Source organism: Polypterus senegalus, chromosome 6 (assembly GCF_016835505.1).
Source record: "Polypterus senegalus isolate Bchr_013 chromosome 6, ASM1683550v1, whole genome shotgun sequence".
Taxonomy (NCBI): domain Eukaryota; kingdom Metazoa; phylum Chordata; class Cladistia; order Polypteriformes; family Polypteridae; genus Polypterus; species Polypterus senegalus.
In genome coordinates, this window is record NC_053159.1 from 94,854,325 (window position 1) to 94,871,752 (window position 17,428).

The following is a 17,428-nucleotide window of genomic DNA, read 5'->3' on the forward strand; positions in this document are numbered from 1 at the left end:
TTCTTCTTCACAAATGTACTAAAGTCCATCTATCCATTATTCAACCCACTATATCCTAACTACAGGGTCACGGGGGTCTGCTGGACCCAATCCCAGCCAACACAAGGCGCAAGGCAGGAAACAAACCCCGGGCAGGGCACCAGCCCACCGTAAAATGTACTCAAGTAAAAGTAAAAAGTATGGTGCAGTAAAACTACTTTTAGAAGTACAATTTTTTTGAAAAAGTTACTCAAGTAAATGTAAAAGAGTAAATGTAACTCGTTACTACCCACCTCTGATCACGACACCTCCACCCATGTGACCATATGGCCTGTAGTCAGGAAGTGAGCATTTACCAGATATTCAACTGGCAAGAGGAAGTAAAGTCCTGTTGGTAAGAGATAGGATGAGCAGGAAGAGCTTTTGCACAATTCTTGGGGTAGAGCAGCCACTGTACATGGTAGTCAGTGACATCTTTAGGGCATCTGGGCATTAAGCTGTCATTTGTCTACTTTTATGTTGCAGTTCATGTTCTCCCTATTGTGTTTAATATTGTCTATACTACACCCTGAAATTATTATACATTTGGCTTCCTTGGGTCTTCTTTGAGTTCAGGAGTGGCTCATGAGCAGCCTCTACATTCTTAACTTATAGATATTTTTTACATGCTCTTAGCACAGGGAGGGCAAGCAAATTGCTTTGGACCACAAAAGTAATCAGTGCTGGATATCAAACTAGCAACATTATATAATCCAACACCCTACCCACTACGCCCCGTTGTTGTCCTTAAATGCTGGCACTTGTGAGGTTTTACAGAATGGTGACTAGAACTTCTTTGCTACTTACCTTCACATTGTTTACTTTTAATTCTTAATTTAGTTGCATCTCAGTTTTACAAGTTGGTGGAGTATCACACACAAGACTCTCTTCATGAAAAGGCCACCTTGGTAAACAATTGATGATTAAATACATATAAACATGAAATGGCTGAGACTGTACTCATCTCATTTTTATGACACTCCTAAACTCAGGTGAACCAGTTAACTACAGAAGTCAAACATTGAGTATAATGTAGTGAGTGTATGTGCACTTGTGGTGGTATATATTTATAAGTTCATGACAAATAAAAGGACAGATAGGGCACTGAAAATTGCAGAAAGAGTTGTAAAGACCAATTTAAAGAAACAAAAAGAAGTGTTTGGCAAAGCATCTGTTCGCAGAGCTGGGCTAAGGGCAGGAGTCAAGGAGGACACCAAGAGGCTTATGACTACTTGTTTTGTTGTGATAGAGACCCGGGATCACCCTATTCTCTGTTTTATACTCTTTATTATGTAACCTGAAAAGAATACCTCAAATCTCATACTCTTATCACACTGTCAGGTAGTTCAGCACTCCTCCTTTCTTTTATGTTCTATGCAACTAGATTAGAGTACCAGAACAGGCAGGAGAGAAACGCTGCACATTAATTTATGTGTTATAGATAATATGCCCAAAACAATAGACAAAAGTACAATTGCAAGTGTTGGCAAAATAATACAACATGATAGTTGGCTATTAGACTCATTCTCTTATTGATTAATCTCTGCTCTGACCTGTTTGAATATGGCTGCCAAGAGTTGTGGTCTCCTCTTCCATGGATGGTAAACAGAAGAGAAAGACACTGTGCTTCTTTGATACTTTTGCCTTTACCTTAGCCCAGTGTCCTTGACTTCCTACTTCATACTAGTCCTATTCAGCCACAACTTAGTCCTCCAGTCCAGCCATCATTCTAGTATAGGCATTTCCTTCTGGAGATGGGGCATCATAATTTTTGCCTATCTCTTCCATTCCAGGATACACCAGACTGTTAACAGGCGTTAAGCTGAGTCCACCTGTATTCCCCCAGGCTAGCTGATCAGTCCATTCCTGGGATTTTTAATATTCCTAGTTTAAATCTGTATTAAGTTCTTAAGTATTTGTTTTTTGTAAATATATGTTTTTTTTAATCATAATATTGTTACACAGTCCTGATGACATTAGTCTAACAGTGTACTCACATTAGGCACGTTTGTTCCATACCATGCTCAAGCATGATCGTTCACCCTCCCTGCACTTACCTGTGATTAACGTTCTGGGCCCGGCCACGCATTCGTCATGACCATGCAACTTCATGTAAATCCAAAACAAAAATTAGAACACAGAGTGACAGTATGCATGTCAAAATGATTTTACTTATTTTGTGGTTGTTTTGGAGTCATGCATGGCAGGATAACACTCTACCCTCTTGCAGATTTATTGAGTGTGCAGCTCAGTATTTCACTGTTAATTGTATTGCACATATGAGAAGATTTTTATGGTCACAAATGATGAATCTGCAGCTTTTCTTGCCAACTACAGTTCATGTTCATGTGTAAGGTGAGAATAAAAACTGCATTATCTGACTTGTTGCATTATTGACGTTGTATCTGTTCTCCATGCTCGGGCACATTTAGTGTTCAGCAATGTTCCCGAATGGCCCACCTATTCTAAGCGGGCCAGGGCATGGCCAGGGCATGGTACAATCATTGACAATCACACTAGTCAAACAAACTAGACTTTGTGGGGTTACATGTGGACAAATATGATCGGGCATGGAACAAATTACCAGTGTGAGTACATCCTAACTTAGTTACAGGCTAAGAGGAAGAACGATTGCTGGAAGTAGATTAAGTTGGTTTCAGAAAATTACAATGTAAGCATCTTGTAATTAGTAGAATATTGTACCCTCAACCATAAATTGAAAGAGAGTGTTTGGATTATAACTTTTGGCTTATGACTGAATTAATTGTAAAGCATCCCAGGTACATACATGAAGATTGTGATTAAAGACTATCATTATGTATGCGTTCAACAAAGAGTGGTATCACTGTTTTTAAATATATAAATATATATATATTTATGCTCTCTATTTCTATTTTTAGTTTCAGTTTGTATTTCAATTTGGGAAGTACAGTATATCTAATATTTATCCACTTGGGACAATTAACTGGCTTTACATTGCAGAAGATAAAGAACCTGAGTAATGTCCATGTACTGTACACTGTGTCTGCATACAAAGAGGGTGCTGATGTACTGAGGAATCATATTTGCTTCTTGAATGCCTTCTTTCAGCCTGGCCTATCTTGGCGATATTAAGCAAATGCAGATCTGGATTGCAGCTGGAGCACGCTTGAGCTACACGGATTACGATGGCCGCACTCCCCTTCATGTGGTATGTTAATGTATACACAGTAAAGATTTGTTTAATACACAATATATGGTCAAAAGTTTGTGGACACTTGACCATTGCACTGATGTAAACTTGTTGGACATCCCACTCCAAAACTATGGAGTTAGCTCCATGTAAGAACCTCCAATCTTCTGAGAAGCCTTTCCACAAGACTTTGTAGAGTGTTTATGGGAATTCATTTTGTGCACTGCAAAAAATAAAATCTAATCAAGTGAAAAGTATTTATATCATGACTTTAAATCTTGTTTACCTTATTGTAAGAATTATTGACTTCTCAAAAAAATTAAGAAATAAGCTTACTTTAAGAAATCTTGTCAAGTAAATTTTGCATACCCTATTAGCAGATTTTTTTGCTAAATAAAAGCAAAACAACTCCTATTTAAAGTTTTTTTATATAATTTCTGTAAATGCGTTTTTGTAGGGACTGATGTTCACAATCAGTGTTCCAAAGGTGTTCAATGGAACTGAGGTCATGCTACTCAAGTTTATCCATACCAGACCAATCAAGCCAAGTGTTTATGAACCTGGCCTTGTGCACAGGGATACAGTCACGCTCGACCATAAATGGGCCTCCCCCAAATTATTGTCACAAAGTTAGAAGCGCTCAGTTGTCCAAAATGTCTTTGTATGATGTAGCATTAACAATACCCTTTGTTAGAATCAAGGGGCCTAGCACAAACCCTGAAAAACAGCTCTGAACCTCTACAGTCATATGACAAATTTTGGGAACCCCTCCTTAATTCTTTGGATTTTTGTTTATCATTGGCTGAGCTTTCAAAGTAGGAACTTTCTTTTAATATATGACATGCCTTATGGAAATAGGAGTATTTCAGCAGTGACATTAAGTTCATTGGACTAACAGAAAATATGCAATATACATCATAACAAAATTAGGTTCATAAATTTGAGCACCCCAACAGAGATATTACATAAATACTTAGTTGTGCCTCTTTTTGCAAATATAACAGCCTCTAGATGTCTCCTATAGCCTTGATTGGTGTCTGGATTCTGGATGGAGGTATTTTTGACCATTCTTCCATACAAAATCTCTCCAGTTCAGTTAAATTTGATGGCTGCTGTGTATGGACAGCCTGCTTCAAATCATCCCATAGATTTTCGATGATATTCAAGTTAGGGGACTGTGACGGCCATTCTAGAACATTGTACTTCTCCCTCTGCACGGATGCCTTTGCAGATTTCGACCTGTGTTTTGAGTCATTGTCCTGTTGGAATATCCAACCCCTGCATTAACTTCAACTTTGTGGCTAATGCTTGAACGTAATCCTGAAAAATTTGTTGATACTGGGTTAAATTCATCTGACCCTCGACTTTAATAAGGGCCCCAGTCTCTGAACTAGCCACACAGCCCCACAGCATGACGGAACTTCCACCAAATTTGACAGTAGGTAGCAGGTGTTTTTCTTGGAATGCGGTGTTCTTCTTTCGCCAAGCAAAACGCTTTTTGTTATGACCAAATAACTCAATTTTTGTCCCATCAGTCCAAAGCACTTTATTCCAAAATGAATCTCGCTTGTCTGAATAAGCATTTGCATACAACAAGTGACTCTGTTTTTGGGGTGAGTGCAGGAAGGGCTTCTTTCTTATCACCCTACTATACAGATGCTCCATCCATCCATTATCCAACCCACTATATCCTAACTACAGGGTCATGGGGGTCTGCTGGAGCCAATCCCAGCCAACACAGGGCGCAAGGCAGGAAACAAACCCTGGACAGGGTGCCAGCCCACCGTAGGGCACACACACACACACACCAAGCACACACTAGGGACAATTTAGAATCGCCAATGCACCTAACCTGCATGTCTTTGGACTGTGGGAGGAAACCAAAGCACCTGGAGGAAACCCACGTAGACATGGGGAGAACATGCAAACTCCACGCAGGGAGGACCCAGGAAGTGAACCTGGGTCTCCTATCTATGAGGCAGCAGCACCACCCACTGCACCACCATGCCGCCTATACAGATGTTTTTTGTGCAAATTGCGCTGAATTGTAGAACGATGTACAGATACACCATCTGCAACAAGATGTTCTTGCAGGTCTTTGGAGGTGATCTGTGGGTTGTCTGTAACGATTCTCACAATCCTGCGCAAATGCCGCTCCCCTATTTTTCTTGGTTTAACAGCAACTGTGCCTGTGGCCTTCCATTTCCTGATTACATTCCTTACAGTTGAAACTGACAGTTTAAACCTCTGAGATAGCTTTTTGTAGCCTTCCCCTAAACCATGATACTGAACAATCTTTGTTTTCAGATCTTTTGAGAGTTGCTTTGGAGGATCCCATGCTGTCACTCTTCACAGGAGAGCCAAAGGGAAAGAAAACTTGCAATTGACCACCTTAAATACCTTTCCTCATGATTGGACAAACCTGTCTATGAAGTTCAAGGCTTAACGAGCTAATCCAACCAATTTGGTTTTGCAAGTAATCAGTATTGAGCAGTTACATGCATTCAAATCAGCAAAATTACAAGGGTACCCAAATTTTTGCATAGCCAGTTTTTCACATTTGATTTCATTTCATACAACTAAATACTGCTTCACTAAAAATCTTTGTTCGGAAAACACCCCAGTACTCAGATGTTCCTAGGAAATGAAAGACATACCACTGTTATATTTTTTGTTGAAAGTAGAGTAAATTATTATGCAGGCTGAGAGGGGTTCCCAAACTTTTTCATGACTGTATCTCTCCTCCATTAAACTCTATAGTAAGCAATATGCAGTCTGGAAGATATCATTTTCATGGCATCTGCCAAACTCAGATTTATCCATCTGACCACCAGACAGTGAAGCATGATTTATCATTCCAGATAACAGCTCCGAAGTCTAGTAGTGGTGTGCTTTACATCACTCCAGGATTTGCTTGGCAATGCACATAGTGATCTTAAGCTTGTGTACATCAGCTCATCCATGAAAATCCATTTCATGAAGTTCCCAACCCACAGCTCTTGTGCTGATGTTGCTTCCAGAGGCAGTTTGGAACTCTGTTGTCAGTGATGCAGCACAGGATAGATGACTTTTACACTCTATGTGCTTCAGCAGTTGACTGATCTGCTCTGCGAGTTTGCATGGTGTACCACTTAGTGGCTGAGCTGTTGTTGCTCCTAGCTGCTTCCATTTCACAGTAATAGAACTTACAGTTGAATTGGGCAGATCTAGCAGAGCAGAAACTTCAAATACTGACTTGTGACAAAATTGGCGTCCTTTGACAGTGCCACTTTTAAAGTCATTATGATCTTCAGTACAACCTATTCAACTGCCAATGTTTGTCAGCGGAGATTGTTTGGCCATGTACTCCATTTTATGTTCCTGTTAACAACTGGTATGGCTGAAACCCTTGAAATTAATAATTTGGAGGAGTGTCTAGCTAAGTTTAGCCATATAGTGTATCTCCTTTGATAAAATGGCATGTGATCTGTGCTATCAGAATTTCTCTAATTTTATTATTCAGTATTTTAAACCTCTGCTTCACGCTGATCAGACCGGCTTTCTATTCTGAAGCAGGAGTTTTGTTTTGTTTTTTTTCCCTATTAGCTCTTTTTGTATGAATTGATTTTATTCTTTTGAGTATGAAGAGGTCTGCTAGACATTTGTCTACTGATGATGATTGTTGATGCCATCAGTCTTTATTTTATATTAAGTAGTATCTTTCACAGAATATACCAAAAGGTGCTTTATAAGCAGATCATCAACTACAGCGGTGGATACTTTCCCTCTGGGCTTTACGGCAAGCGGAGTATAAGAATTTTTACTGTTTTGCCATTTTCATAGAAAAGGATTTAACTTTGTCCTTTGGGATAAAAGGGACTACTGTGCTTTTCTTTAGGAGTATTTTGCACTAAACTAAATTAATTGGTTTTGTTATCTTTTGTTGGATAAGCACAAATGTATATGATTTCCTGATCTCTTTATTTTAGGTCTTTTTAATATTTGATGTCACTTTCTACCACATGTTTCACTATTGCAGATGTTGTATTTATGTGTTAAAAATCAGATACCCCACAGCTCATCTTCATAAATACTTCAGTAGCAAACATTTTTCTATCTTTCATCCTCCTGTAGGAATAAACCAAATTATCCCGACAACTCTCATAGAGGGAACAACTGGGCTGGGAATTTGAACCCAGGTCCCTAGAACTGCAAGGAAATGGCACAATCCATTGTGCTGTTTGGAATAAAATTAGTGTGAAGTCACCTTTCTTCCGCTGCTTTTAAGCCATTTGTAAATGTTTTTACAGTTTTAATCTTCGCCTATGATTTAACCTATGCAAGAGGCAAAAAGAAACCTACAATGCCCAGACATTAGAATTTTCACTAACAGAATAAGCCCAAAAGATCTGAGAGTATAAAGTAGAAATTGAGAATAGAGATAGGAATTAAAAACATTGAAGAGTAAGGAATTAGCAATCAGAATAGGAGAACAAAATCAGTACATGTGTATAAATTTGGGTACCACAGGGGCAAAAAAAGGGCCTGAGTGGATTAGTGTTAAGGCCCATTTAATATACTATAGCTTAGAATAAGTGAAATATAACATACAGTATGTGTACATTTAAATTTTGATTTTAAAATACATCATTTACTGTATCTGTCATCACATTGTGTTTTATATATTGGTTTGTAAACCTTACCATTAAGAGTAAAAACAGACTGAACAACAGCATCAAAATAAGTAATATAATTTCACTGTACTGTATCACAAAGAAATTTGAAAGAAGACTCGATTGTATCACACAGTTTCCTAGATTTTATTGGCTGCCATCAGGCTGCAGGTTTTGGTTTGGAAAGACCAGATGTATTATCGTAGTATTTCCCTCTACTTACCATTTACCTGTTTTCCTTCAAAGGTAAGGGTAATCGTCAAGTTCGTTATCAGGTTGGTCTACTGTTGCACTTTTAGATTAATGCACACATACATAGCTATAGGCATACACACAGACCCTAACCACAACAGTGCCCCATGAATGACACACACACACTGATAAACCTTTAGCACTTTAAACCACACAAGTGCTTTAGGAATAACACAGCCTGTCAGTCTCCCAGCACTTCAAAAGACTTACTTATTATAGGCACGAACAACATACAATGTTTTAATGATATCTCAGACCTAAATATTACTTTTGGTCTACAAGAATACATTTAAACATACAAAGACTCAGCATTCTTGACTATAGGCCATTTATCAGCGAAGAATACCTTACTTTACGTACAGTTCCCTACTATCGAGTGGAGCTCTCACTCGCAGCCTTAATAAACCTCGCACCACAGAGGTAATGGGAAACCTCTGGCCACAACAGGTGCTCAAAGAAATCTAACTTATTACTTCAATCACTCTATAGAAATTAAGACAAAACATAGAAAGTTAAAAGCAGCATGGTATTTATTACAAGAATAATAATACCACTGGAACAAACAATAATAGAAAAATAGGACTAATAGAAAAGTCTGGATATATATATATATTGTAAGATATGGCCGGCCATGTACCCCGGCCAATACCCCAAGCCGCCAGGTGGAGCCCTCCTTGCAGCATGGAGGTCCCCAGAAGACCAGCAGGGCATTATGGACCATGTAGTTTTTATGCACCGCCCTGCTGGATGCCATGGGGGCCACGAGAGGGAGCTGCAGGGAGGACCAAAGAGTTCTTCATGCCCTATGACCCGGAAGTTCGTCATAGGAAGAGCGACGGGCTTCCGGGGTGAGAAAAAACATTATTTACCCTGACCCGGAAGGAATAAGGACTTGTGGACTGTTGGGAAGGAACACCTCCGGGTCAGGGAATATAAAAGGACTGTGGGAGCTCCCAGACGATGAGCTGAGTTGGGAGGCAGTGTGGCTAAACGTCTGGGAGTGGAGGATTGGTTTATTGTATTTGTGATTTATTGTTTATTGAAGAATTGTGGAGAGGAGCGTGCTTTGTGCACTTTATTATTATAATAAAATATCATCATTGGATTTTACCTGGTGTCTGACGTATAGTCTGAGGGTACAATGGTGCGAGAAGCATCTTATTCTGTTACAATATATATATATATATATATATATATATATATATATATATATATATATATAGTCTTTAGAATAAGCTAACGAAAAAGTTACAGATGACAAGGATGAATGTCACAGGCAGCTTGTGATCTAGCACTTATAGTTACTCATGATGCTTTTTTGACGATCAGTGACGTCTTAGTTCCTTCTTCTTCCTCTCTCCTTCCTTACTCACTATATCACTCCTCAGACGAGGCATATTTATTCTAAAATTCTACTGTGGGGTTTTGCAAGATGTGATTGTTAGATATTCTGATTGGCTGGCTGTCACTATGAAGGATTAATTCACTGTCTGTTTTCTCGATATTCTGATTGGCTGGCTGTCACTATGAAGGATTTCCCAAACAATAAAACTTTTTTATGTTCTCTGAGGTGTCACTATGTCTTCTTTTCCCAGACTGTAAAATAATTAGATGTCCATCCTTTCTCAGGTCATAAAGTAATTGAATCACCAGCATATCTTCCTTTCTTTGTTGGAACATCTGTTTTAAAAGTGAGATATAACTGGGAAGAAGACATGCTTCGATTTGTCCTGAATGTAGTTCGTCTGTTGTCTTGTCTTGAACAAAATATAATGGAAATATAAACCAAAATGTACAGATTTTGTACCCCACAATACCAGGGGCCTTATGCATAACTCCGTGCATAGTACTCACACTATAACATGGCATAAACACAAAAGCGGAAATGTTCGTACGCACAAAAAAATCCAGATGCATAAATCTGTGCAAACGCCAACTTCCACGTTCTTCCGCTACATAAATCCCGGACAGCATGAAAAGTAACACACGTGCACGCGCCTGCTGTCCTGCCCCAACTCCTTCCAGAATTACGCCTCTTTGAATATGCAAATCAATATAAATAGCCCTTAAGCTCAGCCTTCTGTGAAAAGACAATGGCAAAAGCAAGAGGGAAAATAGAAGAATTTCAGCAAATACCAAGTGGAGGCAAGGAAAAACCTACTATTTGTTGGTTTAAACAGTGGTATAAACAACAAAAGGAAGTTGATCGAGTGACAGAGTGTCGGAGAAACTTGAAAGCTCAAGTTCACAAAGTCGCACAGTGCCCGAAACAAAAAAGAAGTTGTCACATATCAAAGTCGCCATGAAAAGGCGAGTTGTAGCCCACCGTCTTAGTGTCATATGAAAGCTTATTAGGGTACAGAGAAAAAAAAAAGGCACACAGTGGGGGAAAAAAGCACGAAATGTCAACTCTAATCTTAAAATTTCCACTTTAATCACATAGTTTATTTTGTCATTAAAGTAGAACATCATAAACTTCATCTTAAAATCATTTAATTTAGTTTCTCAAATCCCATCGTAACTAAAGTAGCACGTTAAATGCTTTGTTTTGTATTTGATCTTCTATGTGTTCTATGTGTGTGAATCACTATGCGATTCTTAAACAGGCTTTCTCTTCCTCCGACAGGACACAGAATCCATAACATTCATGATATTACAGCTCTCTGAATAACTAAAATACTGAGATGTGTACATGATATCATTTTCATGATGATAGGAGTTAAAGCATGTTATTAAACATGGGAACACAGTGGCACAGTGATTGTTCCTGTCTCACGCAAGATGGTTGCTGTGACATGAGCGACCTTCGATGAAATAATTTATTGCAGCAGTACTGTCTCTTTCAAACGTACTAACCCCTAATTCCTGTCTTTCCTTTTCTTTCTCCAAATACCCAATCGCCACACAATCAGCTCTGTAATAGATGTTAAGCCATCTGTAAGCTTAGAACGCCGATTCTTCAAAACTTTTAAGGAACATTGAAATATCTTCATAGTACATGTTTAATTATTCTATCCTTCCAGTGTTGTGCCAGCACCAGCAGGAATACAGGGCGAGGAAGGAACAATCCGTGAATGGAGTGCCAGCTCCTTGCTAGTGCTGTCCACCGTGTCCTCACATGTTTAATTATCAACAATATAGGTTATTTAAAATGAAGTAAAAATGTATTTGTATACTATAATAAACATATTTTGCTGCATTTCATCTTAAAAATTATATCCTTGTCATATGTAAATACGCGCTTTATAAAGTGGCTCAAGTTGTGCAATATTATAACTGTACCGCAAGTTTACAGTGAGGTGATTGTACTTATAAGTACAAATAGTTCTACAAGGAGCACTTGATGGACTGATTGAGTGCTTTTAGAGCTCTTGGGATGAAACTGTTTCTGAACCGTGAGGTCCGTACAAGAAAGGCTCTGAAGCATTTGCCGTGTGAGAGCAGGTCAATAGACAGCATGGCTGAAGCAGCGTGTGCTTGATGCTGTACAGTAATCCCTCGCTATATCACGCTTCGACTTTCGCAGCTTCACTCTATCGCGGATTTTATATGTAAGCATAACTAAATATATAACGCAGATTTTTCGCTGCTTTGCGGGTTCTGCGGACAATGGGTCTTTTTAGTTCCTGTACATGCTTCCTCAGTTGGTTTGCCCAGTTGATTTCATACAAGGGACGCTATTGGCGGACGGCTGAGAAGCTAACCAATCAGAGCACGCAGTTAAGTTCCTGTGTGCTGAATGCGGTGTTAACCAGGAAGTCTTGTCTTGCTCATTCAGCATCAACGTGTTTCGCTGTGTAAAGAGTTAACTTTTGTGCTCTTTTCTGTTTATCTTTGTGCATAGTCAAGCCCTTCATTAAGGCTCCAAAACGATCTGCTCCTGCTACTGCATCAGGGTCTGTGCCCAAGCGCCAACGGAAGATGTTAACAATTGCCAAAAAGGTAAACGTTTTGGATTTGTTGTAAGAAGGGAAAAGCTACACCGCTGTAGGACGCCATTACAGCATCAATGAGGCTACGATTTTTTTATTTAAAAAGTAGGAAAGGAATATAAGATCTACGGCCACAGTGTCCTTTTAACCAGGGTGCAAAACGAGTTGTAACTGGATGTAATAAGGCAGTAGTCTGGATGGAATCTGCTTTAGGGATTTGGATTGAAGAAGAATAACGGCGGTGCTACTCAGTTGCCTGAAGTGGCTCCTTTAGAAGGGCTGTAACGCTCTCCTTTGTTGTGCAGTAAAATTGAACTCATCGTTATCAGACAAGTCATCGTGTCATTGTTGGTGAGTAACCGTAATTAATTTTCTACTTACAGTACTTAGTACATGTACGTACGTTTAGTGTCACTGTACACACATTTACTGTATACAATTTTTCTTGCATTGTACGTATTTATTGCTGGTGGCCTGTCTATCGTAATGACTGTAACATATGTGATATCAGAGACACTCGATATCTTTAAAATAATATTTAGGTTTTACTGTATATAAACAGTGTGTTTACATCCATAATTTCAATGAATCTTACCTAATATCTAAGAGAATATAAAGGGATTATGCTGTATAACTGTGCGGGGAATATTTATAAACAGTGTGGGAGAGTTTATAAGGGCTTAAAATATATAAAAATAACCATACAAACATATGGTTTCTACTTCGCGGATTTTCACCTATCGCGGGGGGGTCTGGAACGCAACCCCCGCGATCGAGGAGGGATTACTGTATACCGATAATTCTCTTTCCTATCAGCTGCTGTACAGCTGTGATTCCCCACTCAGATACAGTGATATAAATACACTGAGTGGTACTGTGAGAGTGATATGTAAAAAGATGATCCGCTGTGGCAACCCCTAATGGAAGCTGCTGAAAGAAGAAGAAGAAAAAGGTGCAGTGAGAGTAACAATGCTAAAGCAGCTATGGTATTTGGAACAGTTTGGCTATTCCATGGATCATTATATTGTTAAAGGTTAATTACAATAAGATGCATTAAACTAATAAACAATATGCGGTTAATTTCAGTGTATTTAAAGCCATGTCAGGGAGGTGGACCTAAAATAAAGAGGGTAACCACACAGGAATAGTAGCACTGCTTTGACGCTGGGTGCCGCCAGTTTGCAAAGCCGAGCGAAGAACTTGCGTATGCCAGGGTTGGACCTACCATTAAAAATGTGCATGGCTTTACACCAAGTTTAGGTTTTATACATCGCGATTTGAGCGTGGAAACATTCGTACACAATATTTTTGTGCATACGCACTGTTTATACATGAGGCCCCAGGTGATTTAAGAACAAATTTATCCCCAGCCTTTGGAATTCTAGTAGACATTTGGATTCTGCTCTAAATTATTATTGTGTACTGTTTAAGTAAGCTCAATTTTTCCCCTTGTTGATATTCTAAGTGGGTGCTGATTTCACAAATAGCTGTTATTTGCTGCCTCTTGACTTTTTTTCTTGGATTTGTGCAACAATGTCTTATGATTGCATTTTTCTACTACAAACAAATTTCCCTCTATGATAGAAAATGCATACCTAACCTAACAGAAAGTTGTAATATTAAAATTTGTTTGTGAAGTACATTTATGTTTATTATTATTATTTTTAATCTAAATAAAATTCTCTTCATTTTCAGGCTGTCTGCACTAACCAGGTGGATGTGGTTGTATTTTGTATAAATAATGGTGCAGACCAGAAGGTACGCTATCTTTCAATCCTACTGTGCAGTAATATTTGATGTCCATTTCAGGCCTTTGTGTAATACGGGTACTGTATATTCTGAGTTTGGTTGGATAGTTAATACATTCACAGTATAAGAAAATGTATCTCATCCTTTTGTTTTGTGCTTCACCTAATGTTTAGCAGAAAGACCTGCTTGGCAACCGGCCAATTGATGACGCCCGGCGCATGGGTTACCTTCACATTGCGAACCTACTACTGCAGCCCGATGAGGTGTACTGAAGGACAAGGGGTTGGAAGACTGCCCAGCTGTCTAAGCCTGGAAGAATACCTTGCAGAGCTTTGGGCAATATTCACATCTTACAACAGCCCTGAACTATGTAAACATGTGCAGTAGTGGATGGATAAATCTAACTGAATTTCAGTAATGTCAAATATACTGGATATCATAAGCAGTACATAGTCAAGAAATTGAAAACTAGAACCTATCTGTCATCACTCCATCCATCCATTGCATTAACTTGCTTACTCCAAAATATAACCCACAGGCCCAATTTATCTCAGGAGACCTCCCCTGGCAATATTTGCATCTGCTGCATCTCACCTTTAACTCTGAGACAAAACAGTGGAGCAGGGTTCAGGTCTGCTTTCCCAGCAGCCCCACATACCCAGGCACAGTTCACAGACAAAGTTACCAGCACGTTCACTGTCTAGGTTGTCTCTGTCTTCTCACATTCCCAATTAGTGTACAAAATTGAATTAACCTGTTCCAGCGACATCGTGCATAAAACTGATGAGACAGGATCTAGGGTTTCTCCATCCTGTTTATTTAGAAAACTGATGATTTAATTGGTACTGTATGTTGGTGAAGGCATGCTGAGACCTTTGATCTACATCAGAAGGGGATCTCAGTGTTAAGTTACTGCTCTTCATTTTGTTCCTTTGCCAGCTGTAGTGTATAGTACCTTTGATTCAATTTCTGTCTTTTTTCTGTTTAAACAAATTTGCCTGCAACTGTGCTTGTTTTCCACTTTTAGAAAAATAGTGAAATAATTTTCCACACAACCATAACCATTTGACATCAGTTGCTCAAATCCTCTGTTAAATTCCTTTTAGGGCCTGCACACATGTGTGTTAATTTTGATTGTTGTAGTGATTTGTTCCCAATAAAATTGGTAGTAACACCCTTTAAGACTAATTGTTACTAAATGGGTTTAAGTGGTATGGAACATAAGATGAGAGACCTCATGGGACTGAAATTGCATTATATAGACTTTTCCGGGCATTGCCTGTGAGCAGTTGACTACCAGATTGTTCTCATTTTTCTCAGTTTTTGTGAAGAACAGAAAGCTGCTCTTCATGGTACCTCTCTATTTTCTAAATTAGGAATTTTCCCATTAGGAATAATGGAAAGTGAATTAATCCATTCCCATACCCTAAACAATGCCCATTTCAATACTCTTAAACAGCAAGTACACATAACTTAAAAGTAAAAATAACACAATAAAATGACCTAAATACATTAAAACAGAAACGATAAATACAATACGTAAATACTGTATAATAAAATGAGAATTGCATTTATTGTACCTTAGTGAGGAGTGCTAATGTCCCATGTGGCTGGTAGAGATGAAGAGAAAGGTTACTGTTTGGAAGAGGAGTCACTTTCCATAAACATGCTTCGTAATAAGACCCTTTCTCATCTTAATTGTTGATACTACAATCTTCCTTTTAGGCTTTGCTGCTTGCACACTTTTCTTGGAAGCCATGGTTAATTGATAAAGGTTTATATATATATATATATACTAGCGACTGGGAGCCCGATCAATTCGGGCTACAAATTCTGCGTTTGTGAAATCCTAACTTTCTGTGCAAAGAAATAATTATTTGTTTTTGTAAGTCCTTGAAATGATTTTGTTATCATGACACTGATTTGTGCTTAAAATAGACCTTTTCGGCCAATGTAATGAAGAGCTTCCTGTTTAAATGGGGCTGCGAGACATGAACTCCGCTCTTTGGCGCACCTCATTTGATTTTTTTCTGGCAAACAAATTTTCAACACAAGCCGTATTTTACGACTATAATCAGAGTCGGAGTAATAATTATGTTGGCATGGTCATTTTAGATCTGAGATCGGCTAAAATTTAAACAATGACCGTTGTTAATACCCAGCTGTCATTACTCAGTTTGCCAATGGATGTCAGAAGGGCAGATGCCAAAACCGAACTGCCCAAAGATAGATTTCGATGTACCAAGCAAACGGCGATATGTTCTAAATTACTTACGGTTCCAGAGCTGTCGAAGGGTTTAAGTCAGTCGACAGTATTAGTCCTGGAAAGTACGTCCCACCAAATCAACATTCCAAAAACCAACCGAACTTACTGTTACCTGCTCGAACCAACACCGACTTACTATACTCGGCCGTCCAGTGGCATCACTGAAGCATTCGAACATTCTTAGCCAATCATGCTATACTGCGTCCACATTTGCCACGTTATGTTCTAACTACAGAGGCATTGCATGGTTCTAGCTTGTATTGAGTGGAGGTATTGACACGAACACCATACATATGGATAGTATCAAATTATATATAAGGATACGCCCAGGAGGACCGGAGGAGAGCTCACACCTTCCCCAGACCATGTGGGGGTGACCTCTCTTGTGCCTATGGGGACCACAGATACAGAGCTTTGAAGCTCAACCCTGTAGGGGCCCGTGGTCATCGCCAGGGGGCGCCCTATTGCCTGTGGAGCCCTGGACCTCAGCACTTCTGCCACACCCGGAAGTGCTGGGGGGGAAGAGGAGCAGGGACACCCGGAGTGCTTCCAGGGATGCAGCAGGCACTTCCGCCACACTGGGGAGTGCCAGTGGAAGATTGCCGGAAAGCACATCTGGGTGATTATAAAAGGGGTCGCCTCCCTTCATTCAGTGACTTGAGTCGGGAGGAAGAGAGAAGTCTGGGAGGAGGCAAGGAGGCGGCATGAAGAGAGAGAAAGCATTGCTTGGTGGCCTGGACTTTTGGGAAATTTGGGGTTGTGTGCTGCACTGTACATAATAGAATGGTAATTAAACGTGTTGTGGGTGACATGAACGTTTCCGCCTGTCTGTTTCTGGGTCGGCTTCCACAATATACAGTATGTATATAAAGTGAAAAAACACTGAAAACACACAAGTGATGAATTTTACGTATGCTGTGTAAGCACCTTCTGTTGCTGCTTTTTTTCCCCCCACTGTGCTTGCTGTTCAAATATAGAAGCATCGTTCGAACTCTGGATCAAATTTCTCTCGAATTTAGCGTTCAAACTCTGGAACGTTCTCAGCTATAATCGTTCAGTGTACAAGGCACCACTGTAATTAAAAAAATAAACAAATTTGTTTTCAAAATAATGTTTTTTTTATTATAACAGTTCAACTTGGAAGAAAACCAGCTTCTGCAAACATAATTCAACACTCTGCAATTACTTTAGGTGACTAAAACATAACTTCAAACTAAGTGAATTATCACATACAGATATTGCCTCTCATGTGAAGTCAGTTCTACAACTCAGTTTAAGGACACACTTGGTTTTTATGGTCCCTAGATCAATTTTACTTTCCTTCCTTTTTCTCATACTGCTGGAACTGAATGAAAAGAAGCTATAAGTTGCCTACACAGGACCAAAC

At 39.3% G+C, this 17,428-nt stretch overlaps 1 protein-coding gene across 1 annotated transcript in view; it reads left to right on the top strand.

Moving 5' to 3' along the window:
- Nucleotides 1–14,540, top strand: part of LOC120530577 (L-asparaginase-like) — a 40,407-nt gene extending 25,867 nt beyond the window's left edge. The window contains exons 5-7 of the mRNA XM_039754998.1: nucleotides 3,109–3,208; nucleotides 13,722–13,784; nucleotides 13,949–14,540. Of these exons, the coding sequence (XP_039610932.1) occupies nucleotides 3,109–3,208; nucleotides 13,722–13,784; nucleotides 13,949–14,047 (262 nt within the window). The 3' untranslated portion in view covers nucleotides 14,048–14,540. The remainder of the gene's footprint in view (nucleotides 1–3,108; nucleotides 3,209–13,721; nucleotides 13,785–13,948) is intronic.
- The last annotated feature ends 2,888 nt before the right edge of the window (nucleotides 14,541–17,428 follow it).